This window comes from Lithobates pipiens, unplaced genomic scaffold, assembly GCF_037356315.1.
Source record: "Lithobates pipiens isolate NorthernLeopardFrog02 unplaced genomic scaffold, aLitPip1_a1.2 Scaffold_8, whole genome shotgun sequence".
Classification (NCBI taxonomy): domain Eukaryota; kingdom Metazoa; phylum Chordata; class Amphibia; order Anura; family Ranidae; genus Lithobates; species Lithobates pipiens.
The window spans coordinates 94,533,789-94,554,472 of record NW_027507903.1 but is presented as its reverse complement, the minus strand read 5'-3'; the positions used below and the strand labels follow the sequence as shown (position 1 = coordinate 94,554,472).

Genomic DNA, 20,684 nt, shown 5'->3' with positions numbered 1-20,684 from the left:
CCCTCTGGTACCTCTGTCTCCTGACACTTGCATGCTGTACTCTGTTCTAACAATCAGCACATTGCTGATTGGCATTAGGTAAATATAAAAGAAAGGTGTGACAACATTATAAACTCTTCTCTCCAGCCATCAGGTAGCATTCTAGTCTCTTTTCACATAAGAAGCATGGTAACTTTTCATTATGAAAGAAACATGCCATTTACCAAGCTCAAATCAGAGAACAGTGACTTACCCCTTGTCTGATGGCTAATGGTAGCCATTCATGGAGCAATTTTATTTACAATGTTATGGTTAATTTACTGTCTGGGACAAAAACATGATTCAATGCACCATACACTACAATTATCATATCAATCTAGCTTCTCCAGTGTCTCTTTAGGTACCCCACAGTGCTAACTGGCTTCTAGTCCTGCCTGTCCCTTACTCAGGGCTACTGTGCTGGAGGTTACAGAAGGCCGATACCAAGTCAGATTCAGATACTAACACTGCTGCATGGAAAAAATACACTTAGGGATGATTTATAATGAATTCACATGGCCAGTCACCCAGTGAAATTGCATGTACATTCATTCTGTGAGACTGGGGCAATGATGAATCTAAATAGGACATATCCTGTGTTGTTTGAATGTAAAATCATTGATTTAAATCAGTTGTATAGTTACATTTTTAACTTTGACCTACAGGTAACCCTATAATAAGGCTTACCTGTAGGTAAAATGAATATCTCCAATACCTGTACGGTTTAGGAGATATTCCCCTCGTAATGAGCCGCTGACTTCTGCGGCGCATGCACACCGGGGATTCTTGGCTAAAAGTCCGGCAGACGCCAGACCCTGCCGGATAGAAAACCCATGCCCCAAAGCCCATGTGCGGGAGTGATGACATCGCAGCTCCGGCCACTCCCAGCGCCAGTGCCGCGATACCCCGAAAGACAAGCTGAGGGAACCGCGTGAGATGCCGGCGCTTTATTCTAAGGTAAGTATTTCATATTGAGCTAGTATGCGGTGCATACTAGCTCATTATGCCTTTTCCCTAAGGCCGCGTACACACGCGGGGACTGTTCGCCCAACTTTGTCCGCTGAACAGTGTTTCGGCGGACAGTCCGCTCGTGTGTGGGCTTTCAGCGGACAGTTTCAGCGAACAGTCCGCTGAACAAGGTTTTTCGGAATTTCCGAAAAACTGTCCGCTGAAACTTTGTTTCAGCGAACAGTCCCCTCGTGTGTAGGCTTGTTCGTCAAACTAAGTTCCGCGCATGCTCAGAAAGGATTTACACGCCGAAAGTTATAATGCAGTGTATAGGACGTCGTATTTTTCGTCCCGTCGTACGTGCCGTTCACGTCATCGCGCACGGTTTCAGCAAACTGTTCGTTCGTCGTGTGTGGCCATGTCCGTCCATGCTAATTTTGAGCGGACTGTTTGCTGAAACTGTTTGACGGACAAAGTTGGGCGAACAGTCCCCGCGTGTGTACGCGGCCTTACTGGTGTAAAAAAAAAAAAGTCAGCGGGTTTACTCCCTCTTTAAAATAGAATATACTATATTTAGCCACTGAATGGAGGTTCTGCATTACTAGATATAAGATTTAATTGTGCATAGCTACTAAATCGATACCATTCTGTACGCCTTACACAGTATAGAAATTACTAGCAAAGTCTAAATTAAAAGGACATTGCTGCTATTTGATGCTCAATTGTACATAAATGTCTATTTAGTTAGTATGCACTAATATTATTCTTTCATTGATTGACATTCTGAGCTGCCTTTGTACCTATCACATTTTAGGATCGGACTCCGTTAAGAGCTAAACAACACAATTGAACAAAATACAGAAAAATGGCCTAGAATCGATCTATCTAATTTCTCCCCAGAATGTCCTTTAGCTCTATCCACAAGCATTTATTAGAAGTAATAGGTCCCTTTCTAAGAATTCAGTAACTATTTCCAAAATAATATACTATGTTGAAATGGCAATATTTGATAGGAGCTTCCATCAGGTCTTATGGATGGCATCATTGGACTGAATTACTAGTATAATGATAATGGCCTTGTGACGGTATGTAAAGAATGAACTGATGCTGATGCTGTATCTTCATAAACTGCCGGTCCATTATCCTGCCATAAACTCCCTCTCTTCCGACACTGCATCCATTATACCAACATATTACAACTGACAACAAACAATGAAATCTTGAGAGCAGCTTTTTCTGAGTTTGCAGTGCTGTTTATCATGTTCAGCACATTCTTTTGGTTGAACTTGAGGAAAGAATCAATCACAGGGGAAAATGACATTAACTATATTCTAGTTCAGGTCCTAATAAAATCCGTCTTGGATATATAATGTATATATTTTTATGTTTGACAATATACAGTATCTCACAAAAGTGAGTACACCCCTCACATTTTTGTAAATATTTTATTATATCTTTTCATGTGACAACACTGAAAAAATAGGGTTTCCATCTGTCTGGATTTCACGGACAGGATCGGATCGGATATCGGCAGATGTCAGCGGACATGTCACTGCTGACATCCCCTGCTCCATAGTGCTGAATGGAGCACCTGATCAGGTCCGCTTGAAAGACTGACAGGCGGACCTGATCAGAAAGCCCATGTGAAAGGGGCCTCAGTGTTTTTAGATCTTTTTGTCAGATGTCACTATGGTATACTGAAGTATAATTACAAGCAATTTATAAATGTCAAAGGCTTTTATTAACAATTACATGAAGTTTATGCAAAGAGTCCATATTTGCAGTGTTGACCATTCTTTTTCAAGACCTCTGCAATTTGCCTTGGCATGCCATCAATCAACTTCTGGGCCACATCCTGACTGATGGCAGCCCATTCTTGCATAATCAATGCTTGGAGTTTGTCAAAATTTTCAGGCTTGTTTTGGTAACCCACCTCTTGAGGATTGACCACATGTTCTCAATGGGATTACGGTCTGCATAGTTTCCTGGCCATGGACCCAAAATGTTGATGTTTTGTTCCCCAAGCCACTTAGTTATAACTTTTGCCTAATGGCAAGGGGCTCCATCATGCTGGAAAAGGGGTTCTCACCAAACTTTTCTTGGATGGTTGGGAGAAGTTGCTCTCGGAAGATGTTTTTGTACCATTCTTTATTCATGGCTGTGTTCCTAGGCAAAATTGTGAGTGAGCCCACTCCCTTGGCTGAGAATCAACTCCATGAGATGAATGGTCCCATGATACTTTATTGTTGGCATGACACACGACCAATGGTAGCGCTCACTTTATCTTCTCCGGACAAGGTTTTTTCCGGATTCATCAGATAAAATGACTACCCCAGTCCTCAGCAGTCCAATCACTGTACCTGTATCAGTCTATTCCTGATGTTTTTCCTGGATAGAAGTGGGTCCTTTGCTGCCCTTCTTGACTCCAGGCCATCCTCCAAAAGTCTTCTCCTCACTTTTCAAGCAGATGCACTCCCACATGCCTGCTGCCATTGCTGAGCAAGCTCTGCACTGGTGGTGCCACAAATCTGCAGCTGAATCAACTGTAGGAGGTGGTCCTGGTGCTTGCTGGACTTTCATTTTCATGAAAGGAGTATATACAAATTGCCATATTAAAAACTGAGGTAGCAGCTTTTGGCCATGGCTGTAGTTACTGTACAAGGTAAGGTACATGGTAAGGTTGAGTAAAGACACTGGTTCATCCAGTTTAACCTGCGTGTGGGTGTTATGTTGCTACTATTTTCCATATCCCTGTACATTGTGTTCACTAAGAAACACATCCAAAAGTTTTTTTGGAATTTATCTACACTCCCCGCTGACACTACCAACTGTGTAAGGGAATTCCACATCTTACAAAGAAAAGTAAAAAAAACACTTACACAGTTTAATACAAAACCACTTATTTTTCTACTTCATTGTGTGGTTGTTTTTTTTTAGAGTCCTTAGGTTAAATAATTTCCTCCCAGTGCTAGAGTCATCATTTAAAGATTTGTATATGTTGATCATATCTCCTTTTTAAAGTGGTTGTAAACCCTTACAAATCACTTTGACCTACAGGTAAGCCTAGATTAAGGCTTACCTGTAGGTCCAAGAAATATCTCCTAAACCTATACGTTTAGGAGATATTTACAAAAAGACAGGCACTGCGATATGCCGCTCGTGTCAGCTCCTGTGTGCATGCGCGGGAGTGACATCACCGTGGCTCCGGCGACTCACAGTGCCGGAGCAGCCACTTGGAAGTCACTCCGGGATACATGGCAGTAGCGAAGATGAAGACGGAGGACCGCTTCGGGGGCTTCGTTCTCTGGTAAGTTATTCATAATGAGCTAGTATGCTATGCATACTAGCTCATTATGCCTTTGCCTTGCAGGTTGCCTTTTTTTTTAATAGCCTTTACTTCCTCTTTAAGCGCCTCTTCTCCCAAGAGAATCAGTTTAAAGGAGAAGTACAGCCAAAGCTTGTTTGGCTGTACCTCTCCTGTGGATCACAGGAGTGCAGTTCATTTTGCACTCCTGCGACCAATTTTCAGCAGACAGCAGGCTGAAGCCTGCTGTTGGCTGACGTCACAGACCCATGTAGGCTCAGGCAAGATCATGACAACGAAGTTGGGATCCATCCACATGCCTGGACTGGCACCCAGCAAATCCTTTTAGCGAGACGCAGAGAGCATGAGCTGCCCGCTCCCGCCCCTCCACAGCCCAGAGAGTGGGGGGGGGGGGGGTCGGGGGATAGAGCCCCACCTCAACTGTAGTTTTGAATTTTCCCTGGGGTTAAGCTTTAAAGACTTACCAAAGATAAATGATCAAAATATTTGCTAAATTCTACAAGAACTGGTATTCCTTTCAAATATCTTTATTTCCCTCTGAGAAGATAGCTATACAGAAATAATATCTAGCTTTAAACTGTTGATCACTTTTGTATATCCTGTTGCCAGTGATAATGATTTGTAGCAGAGCTGTCAGTTACATTTTAGAATCTTCTCCCTGATATGTTTTAGTTGTAAAAACGATACTTTGTTGTTTATAGGAAACAGTATATGATTGATGTGATGCAGAGAAAGTGAGAAGATTTGTGTTCTGTGTCATTTACTGGCCATGCCTCAAAGACAGCTGTATTGGCAGCCATTTGTACCACACTAGAGCCCAGCGGATGGATAGAATACTGATGGCAGCATTAGCTTGACTTGCCCTCTGGCATGCTACAGGTCTCTTACTTCTCCAGGACTGATCGGAAATAAAAAAAAAACTGTCAGTGTGAACATCACAGCCACCAGGGACTGCCTGCAGATTTACATGATGTTAACGTGAAAAGCGAAGTCCTATAAAGGCCAACGCGTGACGTATATTCTCTTTGTGGCTTAATGGAAATGTTTACATAAATATTTCTTTAGCATAGTTGCTTTTCATACATCAGAAGCTATTCCTTTAGGGGGTAAGTACTAAATATGCTCATATAAACTATTCAATTCAAAAATAACATTCAGTCATCAGCCAAAAAACAGCTAATGTAGTCAATGTTATGCTTATGCTGATGCGGCTTCAACTCTTATAAATGATTCATTCATTTTTATAGGCTTGAAAAAGCTTTCCACTTTTATTTGTTAGATTTTTCGTTGGGGAAAAGTCAACATGTACTAGTTTGGAAAGAGTTTACTTTTTTTTAGATCTGCAAGGACAGAGTGTTTCTTGAGGGTTCTTGAGATAGTCTATACTTTGCCACTTTATTGTTGGGCATGTCAGGGAGGAGGTTGCTCTATGTAGTGACTTCTCCTGACATATCTGGTGTTTGTAGTTAGTGAGTAGTAGATGAAGGGGATTGTTAACAGCCTTTAGGTGTTCAGTGATTGGTGAACAGGAGAGGTTCAGTTATCATTTTCCTTTGGAACAGCCCACCCCCAGAAACACATACCCCTCAGTCCTAGCAAAGCTCACACAGTCTTGACTGAATGCTGGGTAGCACCCAGGTGTTTCCTTGGACTTTTTATGGCTATGGGTGACCTGACATTATCGGCACGGCATGACCTGAATGGCAATAATACCACAGTTTATACAAACATTGAGGCATGATTCGGTCTTTTGCTGAATAATATTCAGTTGTTTGCTAAAGTTTAGGTTATTTCTATCAACATAAATTAACAGACAAAAGCAGGAATTCAAGGTGAATTGATGAGTACACATAGTCACAACTCTCACCCTAGTGTAGAACTGAAAAAGTCTTCATATTTTATATGAACAACAATGACTTGATTATCTAGAAGAAATAATCCCTCAAATTCATAAAGAGTTTATAATGCTTTATGCCGCGTACACATGACCTGACTTTCTGGCAGACTAGGACCGACGGAATCAGTCCGTCGGACAATCCGATCGTGTGTGGGCTAATCCGATAATTTTTTTGTTAAAAAAATCAGACGGACCTAGAAATAAAATATGTTTCAAATCTGTCCGACTGACTCAATTCCTATCGGGAAAACCGTTCGTCTGTATGCTGGTCCGACGGACCAAATACGACGCAAGGTAATGATACACTGTAACCTTTGGCAACCAAAAGTAATCACTGCCTGATCTGATTCAGTAAACTGATTTTATGTCGGTTTGATTGACAGCAGTGGGAGCCAATGGCACTGCTGCTGTATCTTAGCCAATCAGGAGGGAGCATCCCAGATGGCCAGGGCACTTGTGCATATCGCTAGAGAGCGAGGGGGTGCGGGCGAACCACAGCTCTGTGTCTGAATGGACACATGGAGCTGTGGCTTGGCTCAGGTGCCCCTACAACAGGCTGCTTGCTTTGGGGGAACTCAGCAGGAGCAATGGGGCCAGGGGCACCGGTTGGGGGATCCAGGCTCCTCTGTGCAAAATCACTGCACAGAGCAGGTAAGTATAATGTTTGTTATTTTTAAAGAAAAAAAATGAGACTTTAGTATCACTTTAAGGCAGTATTTACTTAAAATACATGGTATGCAGTATTGCTTACTAGGATAAGCCCGATGTTCGAGTCGAACGAATGTTCAACTCGAACATTGGGTGTTCGGCTGTTCACCGAACAGTGAACAATATCCAGTGTTCGTGGAAAATTCAAAAGCTGTCAAAACACTGTTAAAGTGTATGGGACACTAACATGAAAAAGGGCTAATTTTAAAGGCTTATATGCAAGTTATTGTCATAAAAAGTGTTTGAGGACCCAGGTCCTGCCCCAGGGGACATGTATCAGTGCAAAATTTCTTTTTTAAAATGCCCGTTTTTTCGGGAGCAGTGATTATTGTAATGCTTAAAGTGAGACAATAAATGAAATATTCCTTTAAATATTGTGCCTGGGGGGTGTCTATAGACTGCTGTCAGCACATATATGTCAGCGGAATGGCACAGCTGGGCAAAGTAATGTACCTGTAAGTTACTTTGAATTTCCCACCGTGCGCACGCGCACACGCCTGGCGTGAGCTTCGTGACCGTGCCCGCGGGACACGCAGACTCGATCACCACTGGAATACCCACAATCATGTCACAGAGCTGAAGAATGGGGAGATGCCAATGTAAACAGCATCTCCCCTTTCTGTCTAGTGACAGGACACCGATTGTCTGCTTCCGGTCATCGGGAACAGCTATCAGTGTCGTGTTACTGCTAGCCCATCCCCCAGACAGTTAGAATCACTGCCCAGGACACACTTAACCCCTCCCTGTCCTGCGGTTAACCCCTTCACTGCCAGTGACATTTTTACAGTAATCAATGCAATTTTATGGCATTGATCGCTGTATTAATGCCAATGGTTCAAAATTGTCCGATGTGTCTGCAATAATGTTGCAGTCATGATAAAAATCGCTGATTGCTGCCATTACTGGTAAAAAAAATTTTTTAAAAAATGCCATAAAACAATCCCTCTATTTTGTAGACGATATAACTTTTGCGCAAACCAATCGATAAGCGCTTATTGCGATTTTTTTTTTTTTTACCAAACATATGTAGACAAATACGTATCGGCCTAAACTGAGGAAAAACAATGTTTTTTTTATATATATTTGTGGGGGGTATTTATTATAGCAAAAAGTAAAAAATGCGTTTTTTTCAAAATTGTCGCTCTTTTATTGTTTATAGCGCAAAAAATCAAAACCACAGAGGTGATCAAATATCACAAAAAGAAAGCTCTATTTGTGGTAAAAAAAGAACGTAAATTTTGTTTGGGAGCCACGTTGCACGACTGCACAATTGTCAGTTAAAGCGACGCAGTGCCAAATCGCAAAAAATGCTTTGGTCAGGAAGGGGGTAAATCCTTCCGGGGCTGAAGTGGTTAAAGGAATATTTCATTATTATTGTTTAACTTTAAGCATTATAAAAAATCACTGCTCCCGAAAAAATGGCCGTTTAAAAAAAAAAATTGTTGCATTGATACATGTCCCCTGGGGGAGGACCCAGATCCCCAAACACTTTATGATAATAACTTGCATATAAGCCTTTAAAATTAGCACTTTTGATTATTCATGTTCATGTCCCATAGACTTCCATAAACAGTGTTCATGTGTTCTGCCAATTTTTTTTGCATGTTCTGCTGCGAACCCAACAGGAGGGTGTTCAGCTCATCCCTATTGCTTACATAACTTTTTGCATACATACACAAAATATTTCCACGTCAATCATGAATCATATGGTATTAAGGAAGTAATATGGTCCAAGCAAAAAAAAAAATGTGAATCAAGCCCAGGGAATACAAACATTATCAGCAGCAAATTATATAGTAGGTTTATAATAAAACATAATTGCCGTCAACAAAAGATTATCTAACTATGTTCTTAGGCCTGCTTTCATAAGCTATTTTACAATGTGTATGTAAAACTGATACTATTACAACACATTTGAACAGCTGCTCCTGCCAGTGTTCAGCAAGAAAATTATTAAAACAGACTAATTTTCCCCTTACTGTATTTGGAAATGGTAGCAAGCTACATTAAGACACCTGATATTTTGTAGAGTTTAGTAAAGGTCTTTGAAATGATTTAGACTGGATATACTTCACAATAGCAATTTACTAAACACAAGTCAACAAGAGCCTATTAGCAGACAAGACTTTCTAAAAGTCATATAGACTCACACTGTGAAATCACAGCTGGAAATACAAATCGTTAAACTAGTTGGATCATTCTGTAAGTGTGTTAAAGTTCAGCCTCATTTTCCCAGTTGGGGACACAAACCATATTACTTGTCTGGTAATTTTCTGGTGGGCTAAAGTACCTTTAATTTCCACTTCTGTTCAAGCTTCCAAAATGTTCCCTAATTAATCTACCAGTTGTACTACAAAACTACCAGAGCTCAATAGGTTTTCTATTAGTATAAACAGCTGAATCAATTGCCGATGCTAGAGATTAACAAAAGGGTTGGGGTCCATGATATATTTCTAGAAGAAAAATAATTTTCATATGTAGCTCAGGGTTTCTAATGCTTGTGCCAGGTATAGTTATAATGTATACAGCATGGTGTAAGGGCAACACAGCAAAGGGAATTAAAAAAATAATAATAGCATATCAATTTGAGATACAAACCATAATATGTTTTCAATTAGAAATTGAGAATATACAGCAACCAATGGCCTCCAGTAAGTATTTTTTTCTGATTTGCTGCTATGAGCACTTAAAAGCTTCATTTATTTTGATAATTCCTGCATATTTAAGCAATAACTTGTTAATAAATGGACATCTACCAGCAGAGAACCAAGAGAGGCTGCTCACATAGAAAAGCTTGGAAGATTCAGGACAGGCAAGTATATAAAACTTGGTTTACTGCTGGACAGGGGTAGATATTTAAAATCACAATTATTCTTTACATTTTGTGGCTATAGATGTTCTTGTTTTTTGTACTAATAGATGTCTATTTTTTTATTACAGTCACAGGTAGTTTCCTTTTGTTCTAGCTTTCTTTGTGGTCCCTTATTTAAACCAGCTTTTGAATTTCAGGCATGCTGCATCATCACTCTTTCCTAAAATGGTATATCAAGAAACAACAAAAAGGGATTTCATTAAGATGGAGAGCTAAATTGACTTATGGTTTCATATGCCATGTGTGATCCATGATTTGCAGACCTACCATAGCCATTAGGAATAGGACCCACTCTCTATACTGGATTTTAAATGATTTTTTGTTGCAGAAAACGGGAGTGAAATCACCTAAAATAGCTTGGAAATATTGTTGGAACATCCGTGGAGACATGTATTTAAAGCAAGGAAGTGGCTCTGTAAAAGGGATGAGCTTGGGTTGGGATGAGTTGTCAGTGTGGGCCAATGAGATGGAGATCCCCACCCTGCAGCTGCATGACCTAATATGGCTACTGATTTTAGAAAAGTGGGTGGAGCAATACAAATAATTCCTTTACGCTCTTTGGCTAACTGAACATCAAGATTTGGTGGTTAATATCACAGATATAGCCTAAAACTATGATGCCATTTATTCCAAACTGCATACAGCTGTTTTTAGTCATATTAGGCTGTATCTGTGCCATAAGCCAACAGTTCTGGATGTACAATTGGACCAGAAGCATTAAGGAATTATTTGCATGGCTTTACCTACTATGCTAAAATGAAGTATAATAATACATATACAAAGTAGCGTTAAAAAATTTAACGCAATATTGTGAAAACACAAAAATGAATTAATATAATGACATCAAACTTATTAACCTCCCTGGCGGTATGATTATTTCGGATTTTAGGTGCTAAAAGCGGTACAATTATTTTGCATGAAAATTTGGCGTTTTATATTGTAGTCCTGCAATTCTTAGGAATAACTCTCTTAAATTTGTTCAAACCAGAGTCTAGCAGACATCCCGGGTATGATAAAGTTTGAAAAATGAATCATAATTTATAATATAATAAATAACTATAAATAATTATACCAAATAATAATATAACAATAATAACAATTATTCAATAATGTAATCAAATCAAAAACACTGAAATTTGCTCAGTTGCAGAATTGTCACTGTCATTACTTTTTAATATTTGATGACGGATCTCCCCACAAATCGCTATCCCTCAATTCTGTGAGTGATTCCAATTTATTATCGCTGTTTACTAGCTGGTCTAAAATAATTTTTGATTTAAAGTGACAGTTTTGGTTGCTATGGACAATCTCCAGTTTCCAGGCATAAAGAACAGTTTTTATAATATAAAACTGCATGCGGGGCACTGGGCAGACTACTAGGGACAAAGGGGATGTGAAATAATTACATACAGCAATGTAATCTGTAAGATAATGTGTGTGTTTTACTTTTTGAATTTGGCACCGATCTCCGTCTCCGTGTGTCGGAACGCTCACAGGGAACGGAGATCGGCTCCATGATAGATCCGACGGAGGACGAGCCGCTCGTACAGCGGGGGGACATTGCTGGATCCAGGGGAGAAGGTAAGTAATCTCCTCCTGCATTCAGCGATGAGGTCCCGAGTCTGGCACAGGGTTACCGCTTTTGGTACAAAACTTCCACCCCGAGCCAGACTCTGGAACACCGCCAGGGGGGTTAAGTGAAAAACGTGTATAAAGAAATCACACCAAATATGTAAATAAGTGCCCATAGGAGCCCATTCACAGGGGCTAAAATGGGAAAATATATGTGAAACAAATCCAAAGTCCAAAGGAAACAAATCATCCCAGGTTCACTTGCTCCACCATTGTCCTTGCAATCACAATTCGTAGTGCTTCCACCACCATGTGACACCAAGTATTAAAGCCTCTTACCGGATCCTGTGGACCATCATATAGTATAGTCAACATGTGCATTTGACCATACTATATGATGGTTCTCGGTATCTGGTAAGAGGCTTTAATACTTGGTTTTACCTGGTGGTGGAAATATTATGAATTGTGATTGCAAGGAAACTGTTGGAGCAACTGAATCGTGGATGATTTGTTTCCTTTGGACTTTCTTGTTTCACATATATATTTCCTTATTAGCCCTTGTGAATACGCTCTTATGGACACTTATTTACATATTTGATGTGATTTCTTTATACACATTTTTCACCTAATAAGTTTGTTTAAAGTTGTTATGTTTATTCATTTTTAAAGTTGTTATATTTATTAATTTTTGAGTTTTCACAATATTGAGTTAAATTTTTTAGTGCTGCTTCATATATTTATCTTGCATCTAGTGTCACAGATTGCTTAAGCAGCTGCTCATCTGTAATTTATATGTTTTAGCACGGATATCCTATATGATTTTTAAAATGAAGAGTACACCTCTTATATTTGGAAATTGAGATTAATTTAGGGCATGCTGATACCTTCACTTTTAAATAATGTAAATGTTTATTTTTCAGATTGAATAGGGATGGCAGATAGAATAGTAATTGAATTGGCAACGAATCTTTGCACTCAGCTTGACCATTTTTTGTGTAAAGGTATCAACACATGCATGCATGCCCTTTAAAAGCAATGACGCTCTTTGAAAGCCTGGTCTTTTCCCCATGGCTGCTGTTATGTAAAGATGTATTACACTTAAATGTCAAAATTGAATTGCTAGTTTCAGTTAGATTTCAAAACTGAAGCCAGCTCCAAGGAACTGTGTGTGCACAGCTAGTGCACATAATGCTTCAGTGGGCTGATAAATAGGGTTAGTACTAGTCCTATATAAGTATATTCAAAAAGGCAATGATCACCTCACATTTAGATTACAGAAAATGATTGTTGTGAAATGAACGTAGCTAATAAAAATTAAAATGTTTCTAAACCCTAATACTGCACCAACCTCTAAATGATAGGGCAAACTAGCAGCCACTGATTTACATGCAAAATCCTTTGTACTAAATATCTTTTTAGGTTTTCCTAAGTGGAGAACAGGTGACTTTTTCCCCTTTCCTCCTGCGGCAAGGCCTGGACTGGGGACAGGGCTAAGCTGGAGTGGCTCACGTGCCTTGTGACATTGTCTCAACTTTTTCAGGCCCTTCTCCTCAGTCTCTGCAAAGCAGACTGGAGCTCTCAATCAAGGATCTGATCTACCCACCAATGCCTTTGGATAGATCAGATCCTTCACTGACAGTTCCAATTCACATTGCACAGCTTGGGGAAAGGGCCTGAATAAACTAAAGCAACTTCACAGGACATGTGATCCACTCCAGGTTATCCCCATCCCAGGCCGCATTAATCCATGGAATTTCCTTCACAGTAAGCCATGGGCAGACATGACTTACTATATTTTCCATAAGACGCACCTGACCATAAGAGGCACCTACGCTTTAGAGGAGGAAAACAAGAAAAAAAATATTCTGACCCATACAGAAGCCTGGCAAATAAAATGTATATTAGCCAGTGGACAGTACGTTAGCCAGTGTTATATATTCCTCTAATAAATAAAGACACACCAGTGTTTATGTGAGTATAATCTGATGAGTGAGTAATTGGATATTATAAGGCCATACAGTGTAGATCTATAGCAGGATGTCTCCCATGTTCCTATAGATATATAGCACAGTATGAACACGCCCCTGTCATATTACAGGCAAAGATATTGAAATAGTAAGAAAAGAAGGTGGGATGCAGTGTAGTTAGCCGTGTCTTGTTTCATGTATGCACCTAGCATGATCTCCACATAAATACTCCCACAATGTACATATCATATTTTTCAGCATTATAAACACATGCCACGTGATGCTTTCGTCCCCCATGTTACTTTGACAGCCAGGCAGCTAATTCTCTATCTCACCACCCATCCCACTCATTCTGGCAGTTGGCCCTGCCTCCCTCTGCCCCCATTGGCTCGCAGCAGCCCGGTAGGAAGGTGAAATCGCCCGGTGCCAATGGGGGTTGGTTTGGATGTCTGTCCCCCGCTCTCCTGCCTCTCTTCTGGTGGTGGTGGCAGCGAGGGGTGGTGCCAGCGGCAACCTGGGGTGGTGCCCATCATATATTCGCACCATAAGACGCAGAGACATTTTCCCCCATATTTCTGGGGAGAAAAAGTGTGTCTTATGATCTGAAAAATAGGATACTTACATTGAAGGAGGGGAGCATGAGCATAGGGCACATATGCACATATGTGCCATATGGCACATACACATAAGTTTCCTTTTTTTCTATGATTTTTTTTACTGACACTTTAAGAGTCCATGTACCCTGGTTTAAAAAATGCCAGTGCATGTAGTGTGTGGTGTACTAGTGTACTAGTGTACTAGTGATTAGGAAAAGTTTAGCTATGTTTAGGAGTTTTTAGCATTTTTTCTGCCAGAAAACCTCTCTCCTTCTAAATGCTGAGCTTAAATGACCTAGTGTGCATGGACATATAGGATAACATTAGGTGCTTCTACGGGCAAAATGCTAAACTCCTCTAGGAGCAGCATTTTTTTTTAAGCCAGTGTGCTTGGACCCTGTAGCTGAACTCCAGGCAAACAACTAAATGCACAGATGAAAATACCTACCAATGTATCTTTATTTCTACCATCCAGCCCTGAGATGTACAAAGCCCACTAACACAGCACAGCATTGTTATTTAGGGAATCAGATCAGATTTTCCTCTTTACAAGAAAAATTACATTTACAGGTCTTTCCCCTCTCCCAACCTGTGATTGAACAGTAAGACCCCTTTCACATTGGGACACTTTTCAGGAGTTTTAGAGCTAAAAATAGCGCCTATAAAGCACCTAAAAAGTGCCTCTCATGCCTCCCCAGTGGGAAAGCCTGAGTGCTTTTACACTGGGGCAGTACGCTTGCAGGACGGGAAAAAAGTCTTGCAGGCAGCATCCTTGGGGCAGTGCGGGAGCGTGTATACACCGCTCTCAAAATGCCCTGCAAATTGAAATGAATGGGCAGCGCCGAAACATGGGCGCTATTAACCATTGCTTTGGCTGCTAGCGGGGGTTAAACGCGCCCCACTATTGGCCGAAAAGCATCGCTATAACAGTGGTAAAGCGCCACTAAAACTAATGGCGATTTACCGCTAACGCCAACACCACCCCAGTGTGAAAGTAGCCTTAAGGGAAAAGCAGCAAACTGGCTGGTACCAAGTCAACATTAGTATACTAAGAAATACAGAGCTGAATATATTTGTGCCTTACATATATGCTAAGAGTTTAGCTTCAAATCTGAATTACTGTTTCCTGAACTGTAAAGTATACAACACATCTATGATGGTTATGAAGGTTAGGATGCTCTATTATTAACATCAACAATTTATAAATATAATTTTAAATATAATATAATCTGTTGTACAATGTAATGTCTGCTTTTAATGTCTGGGATCCCTCCTTCTGTAATAATCACTAATTCTTAGTATGTGCAAAAGGTACCTGTAAATAAAAAGGCTAGATCTATACTCGTTATATGCATTTCCTTTCCAATGCTCCTTGCTGCAGTGACCAATTATTACAGGTGGGGCAGTAACCATGTGTTTGTATTGTGAATTATATTGGCCAGGCAATGCACTGACACCTTTGCTGTAATAATGCTATGGGCTGGGTGTTCAGTGTGCCCCTGCGCCTTTAAGGAGGGGTGAGCTCAGCCCAAGTTATCTGCCCTACACCTGTCCATTTAAATGCACATGCTTCCACTGTTGGAGACTCACATGAAATTAGAGTTTGGGGTGCCTTGCCGGGGCTCTGTGGCTTACGCATGCATTTACAAATGTGTACAACTAAACCCCTGTTTTTAAGGCATAATGTTGGACAGGTCAATTCAGTTGGTCGTAGGCTGGTCGGTAAGTTGAGCTTGGAAATGTATTTGTTTTTTTTTTATATATCCTTTTAGGAAGATGCCTAGGACTAAATCTTGTGAGAAGTCCATTGCAAGAGCATCTTCTCACAAGACTTGGTGAGTTCTGGAGTTCTGGGTGCTCAGTATTCCTTGGAGGGAGGGTGATGTCTTTTTTTCCTGGGATGAGATAAGTATAGAACCTAACCTTTTTATTAAAAGTACTATTTTACTCATACTAAGAGAAGGAGGTCATTATGAGTGGTATTCTGGGCATTTTTATTCTGTAAATAGACTTTGCATTTTATTACAAGGTTTACTTTAAAGAGAATCTTGCATAATAGCTTATTGATTAACTCAATACTAAATGTTTGGAGAGTTGCCTAATGCTCAGTTATCACATGACAGAATTTACCTTCTGTGCTGGATGTACAGGAAATCGGGTCACTGGTAGACCGGACTATATTGGCAATTCGGTATTTCCTGGGATGATGTTGCTGGATAGCCTTTTCCAGGCGTCCTGAGTGAGGTGCTGGATTTACAGGTAAGGTGCCAGGTGATGGCAGGGATTGCCCAGGTGGTTGGCTAAATACACCGCAGCACATCTTTATAGGTATGTGTGACACTTTTCTTTCTTTTGCAGAAAGCTGAGATTCTCTTTCTTGTGTGTTAACATTTTCAGGGGAAGAGTCCAAGGATCTGGACTGTGTATAACTGTCACAATCTTGCCTCTGAGATCTTTCTGTGGAGGCTCTGCTTCCATCATCATCAGGTGAACATGGTGAATTGGTGAGGTGAAGGCCACAGCGGAGACTATGTTCCAAGCTAGCACAGCTACTTCCTGTAGCAGCTGTGCGTATGGTACTATATGGAGAAAATTCTGCAGAACGTAAAGAGCCCTGGACCTCCAAAGAACAGAGGTCTTCTGAGGAGCAGCTGTGGGCTGGAATATCGGCCACTTCGGATACCAGAATGGATGTGCTATCCACAGACACTGTAAACAGATAGAAGAACATTAGCCAACTTATAATACCCATTAGAGATGATTGTACATATTGTCTTTATGAAAAACAAGGTAATGGTTGGAGAAACATTGATTTCATGGCAATATCTGGAAAGTATTGACGTCACAACTTAAATTTGGTAAATTTGAAAGGTTGGACAATTGGGTGATAGGGGGCGTTTAAGTGATTCTATTATGTATCGGAATTTAAGTCCATATACATGGAATAAAGTGTCAAGTGCAAAAAGGTGCAAAGATATTACTAATGAATACCTAAAATAATGATAATAGCGTGAACTGAACCGTTGATACCATAAAGTGCACGAATAATTGACTAATATTGATATACATATGTTGTGATTAATAATTGATCAATATAAAAATGTTAAAGTCCATAACTTATATTGTTAAATCCTAATAGCAGAGAAGAATTCCTTCACCGTTTACATAAGAAACACACCCAAGCTGCTTTGATATAAAAACTGTTCACCAAATGGATATGACCTCTTTACTTAAAAAGAAGGTCTAATGCGCTGTAGGGAAATCCTGATTGGACACCCTTGGATAATGGATATATCCTCTGTGCTGTGTTCCCCTCTCCTCCAATTTATCTCATAAGGAAACAAAGGGACAATCCATAGCGCAATACTGTATTTTTATTAAAATAATACAAACACAAAACACATATCTATATCACCATTGGTCAATTATAGGTGGACTTTATGGTATAACGGTTCAGTTCATACTATTTAGCATTATTTCAGGCATTCATTAGTAATATCTTTGCACTTTTTTGCACTCGTCACTTTATTCCATGCATATGTCGTAAATTAAGATACATAATAGGATCATTTAAGCGACCCTATCACCAAATTGTCCAATTTGCACAGTGTTTAGTTCATTGTTTTGAGGACCAGCTGTATATATTCGTTTTTTTTATATATTATTGTTTGACGCAAGGTCCCCCCCTACACAAAATTTGAAAGGTTGACCAATAACGCATATTTGATTTGATCGATGTAACATGAAGAGAACAGATTACCAAAGTCTTTGAATGGTGGTCATGTTTGTACACAAGATCTGACTACCCTCAGGGCAGGTTGTTGTAGCCCACCTGATCCCTTACTATCCCCCATCAGCAGAAAACGTATGACATCAGGGAAAACCCAGTACAATTGGACCATTGTTGACCACACGGGTGGTCAAAGAAGGGGGATATTTTTTTCAATGTGTAAAAAGTCATTGGAGAAATCTGCACCTGCTGTTATTATGGTAGTCACTGCAGTACACAAATGGTGCTATGGTATTTAATTGTTATTGTAGAGAAGAGAAGGATTGGGACCACTTGCAAGCTTGCTGAAAAATCTTCCCCTGTAATATTGCAGAGTAGTAGGACCCAAGGGGCCCATATATTACAAATGCTTAAAAATCAAACCCACCACTTTCCTTTATGGGATCATTTATAACTATCCTTAGACTATCAAATTAAACTCCAAAAATAGATTTTTAGGTTGTCATTTAGTTAATCACAGAAAATGTATATACCAAAAAATTTTAAAATAGCATTTTTTACCAAATTGTACAAAAGACTCATAAAACATACATAAAAATCAGGGAATAATTATTGCTAGTAGTACCATAGCTTAATACATAGCATATATTTAATAGGTTAGATGCTTTATTCTCTCAATTGCAACCAAGGCAACAATAATCTCTTTTATAGAGTTCTCATTCTCTTCGCTCACTGCTTTCTCTAGAAGCCTGCACAAAGCTTGAGGTTAAATTACAGGCATCCCTGACAACATCCTGCACAAAAATGTCCATCTTTCATGGGATAGTTACTGTATAAAGATGTTGCAAAAAAAAAAAATGGAACGCTAAGGAAAGATGTCATGTTTGTTATAATAGTGGAAATGATCATATCATCACAGTAGACAGATTGGTAAAAAGCAAGCAGATAAAAGGTTTCTACCCAGGTTGGACTGTCCAAAACTGGCAAAGATTGTCAAATAAACTCAATCTTCTGTTGATCCATTAATATTTATTATATATTTTTTTCCTGATTAAAAAACAAGATGTCCCATAAATGGAGGGCCTTATTTTGTAATAGGTTTAAAAGTGACCATACCCAGAAAATTAGTCACAGGACTAAACATCTGAAGAATCCTCTTGCCTTTTAACAGTTCATGCTCTATCTTGTATATTACAATGAAAGAAGATTTTATAGATTTTATGAGCAAGCCTTGTGTAGTAATACCAGCATGTACATTTGTGGAAAAGTCAATTTCCCTTCTCTTATTTTCTCTTCAGAATTTTACTGTAATAGTTATTGCCATACCTTAATTATTAAGAAAAGGGGTGTAGTATAGTATTCTAGCAACCATGCAGCACGGTCACTTTATGGGTTTGTTTGCTACAGTCCATTTTCCAGCAGTACAATGCATGCATGTTATTGTATGTAACTGCATTTCAATTAGAAACCTAATTTTCTACTATGAGACAAGTTCACATGTATGTATTACAGCTTGGTTGATTTTTAAAATATTAAATTTTCAGTATTTGTGTATTTTACACACACAAACCACGTTTGTGCATTTTTAATCTGCATCATGGAAAATTCCACTACTGAATGTTATTTTCCCACTGTGTATAAGAACAAAAAAAAATGTACAATAGTGTGAAAGAGCCCTAAAGCAGCATAACATTGTAAAGGGGAATGTGAGGCCTTTTCAGAACTATCCAACTAATTTCTGGACTTTATTTATACAAAAAAAAACGTTAGTTTTATGCAGTTCTAGCTTTTTCCAAGATCTACTTCATTTACCTCTCATCACACTCTCAATTGTTTATCGCTACAAAAAAAAAATTATAATACAAAATGAATTTTATAACAATTAAAAATTGTACATGTCCAAGGACAAGTGTTGAATTCTTTCTTCTCTAACCAATAACACACTATAACGGTACAGTATATGTGAAAAATGTTTTTGAACACTTTGTGTCACATTGTGTAGTAGACTAGAATTCTGAAAACTTGATTAGCTTTGAACTTAGTAATACAAAAAAATGAATTCAGAAAAGCAAATGTATCATAAATAATCATACACATACATAAATACATAAAAATATACAGTACAAAATTGGAAATCTGGTTGAACTAAAAGTAGATTTACCAACAGAATGACACAAACCTTGTGTGCTGAAGCCAGCTGTAGTATTTCTGTCACCAAGGCTGGATTCTGTCCCCTGTTGGTCTATACTGGGCCCCTGGAAACATATAACACAATTTTATACATTATGCATAGTGTATCTGTGTAACAAACTTGGGTTAAAAAAAAAAAATTATCTCAATATTTTGTCTTTTTTTGCTTCTGCTCATTTCTATATTTTCAAAAAGAAAAAAGTTTCACACCGGGATGTTCAACCTGTGGCCCATGGTCCACATGCAGCTTCAGACGCCTATGAATGTGGCCCAAAAAAAATGGTAAACGTTCTTAAAAATTTGGATTTTTTTAGTACAAGTGGAAAAAACTACTGGGGGTTCTCCAGTTTACATACCCTGGAAGGGGCAGGCCATATTAAGTAGTAGTAGTAAATAAAGCAATATGCTGTGTAATATGGCAGGTCTCTGGCATAGGATAAAAACTGTAAGTTATATCTCCAACGGAGCACTAAATGGACACATGTCACATGTCCCAACATGTAACCAGGATGGCCTTCTCAGAGGTCTTTTCATCTCTATTTACAGAAAATGTCTAATATCCAGACAAAGGGGGATCATGACATTCAACCACGCTACCTCGCCCCTTGTCTATTCATAAAACACCTTGTATCATGTAAAAAGAATGCAAGGCATTTTATGAATTGACAAGGGAAGAGGAAGGTGGAGAGTGAGAGACTCTCCATCCTTCACTGTACTAGAGACCTGTCAGTAGTATTTGGGATACATAAAACTAATAGTTTTTCCAAATGCAGCACCATCCTTTCAAATGACACCCATCATAAATTGGACCTTCAGTCATTTTTTCAACTTTCCATCTTTCTATCTTCTGCCCTTGTTGTT

General features: G+C 39.3%; 1 protein-coding gene across 1 annotated transcript in view; it reads right to left on the bottom strand.

The window, feature by feature from the left end:
* The window catches only part of ENTREP2 (endosomal transmembrane epsin interactor 2), a 1,041,875-nt gene that overhangs the window by 49,112 nt on the left and 972,079 nt on the right, over positions 1–20,684 (bottom strand). Inside the window, exons 9-10 of the mRNA XM_077473414.1 lie at positions 19,813–19,888; positions 16,034–16,612 (exon numbers count right to left, since the gene is read on the bottom strand). Coding sequence (XP_077329540.1) covers positions 16,034–16,612; positions 19,813–19,888 — 655 coding nt within the window. The remainder of the gene's footprint in view (positions 1–16,033; positions 16,613–19,812; positions 19,889–20,684) is intronic.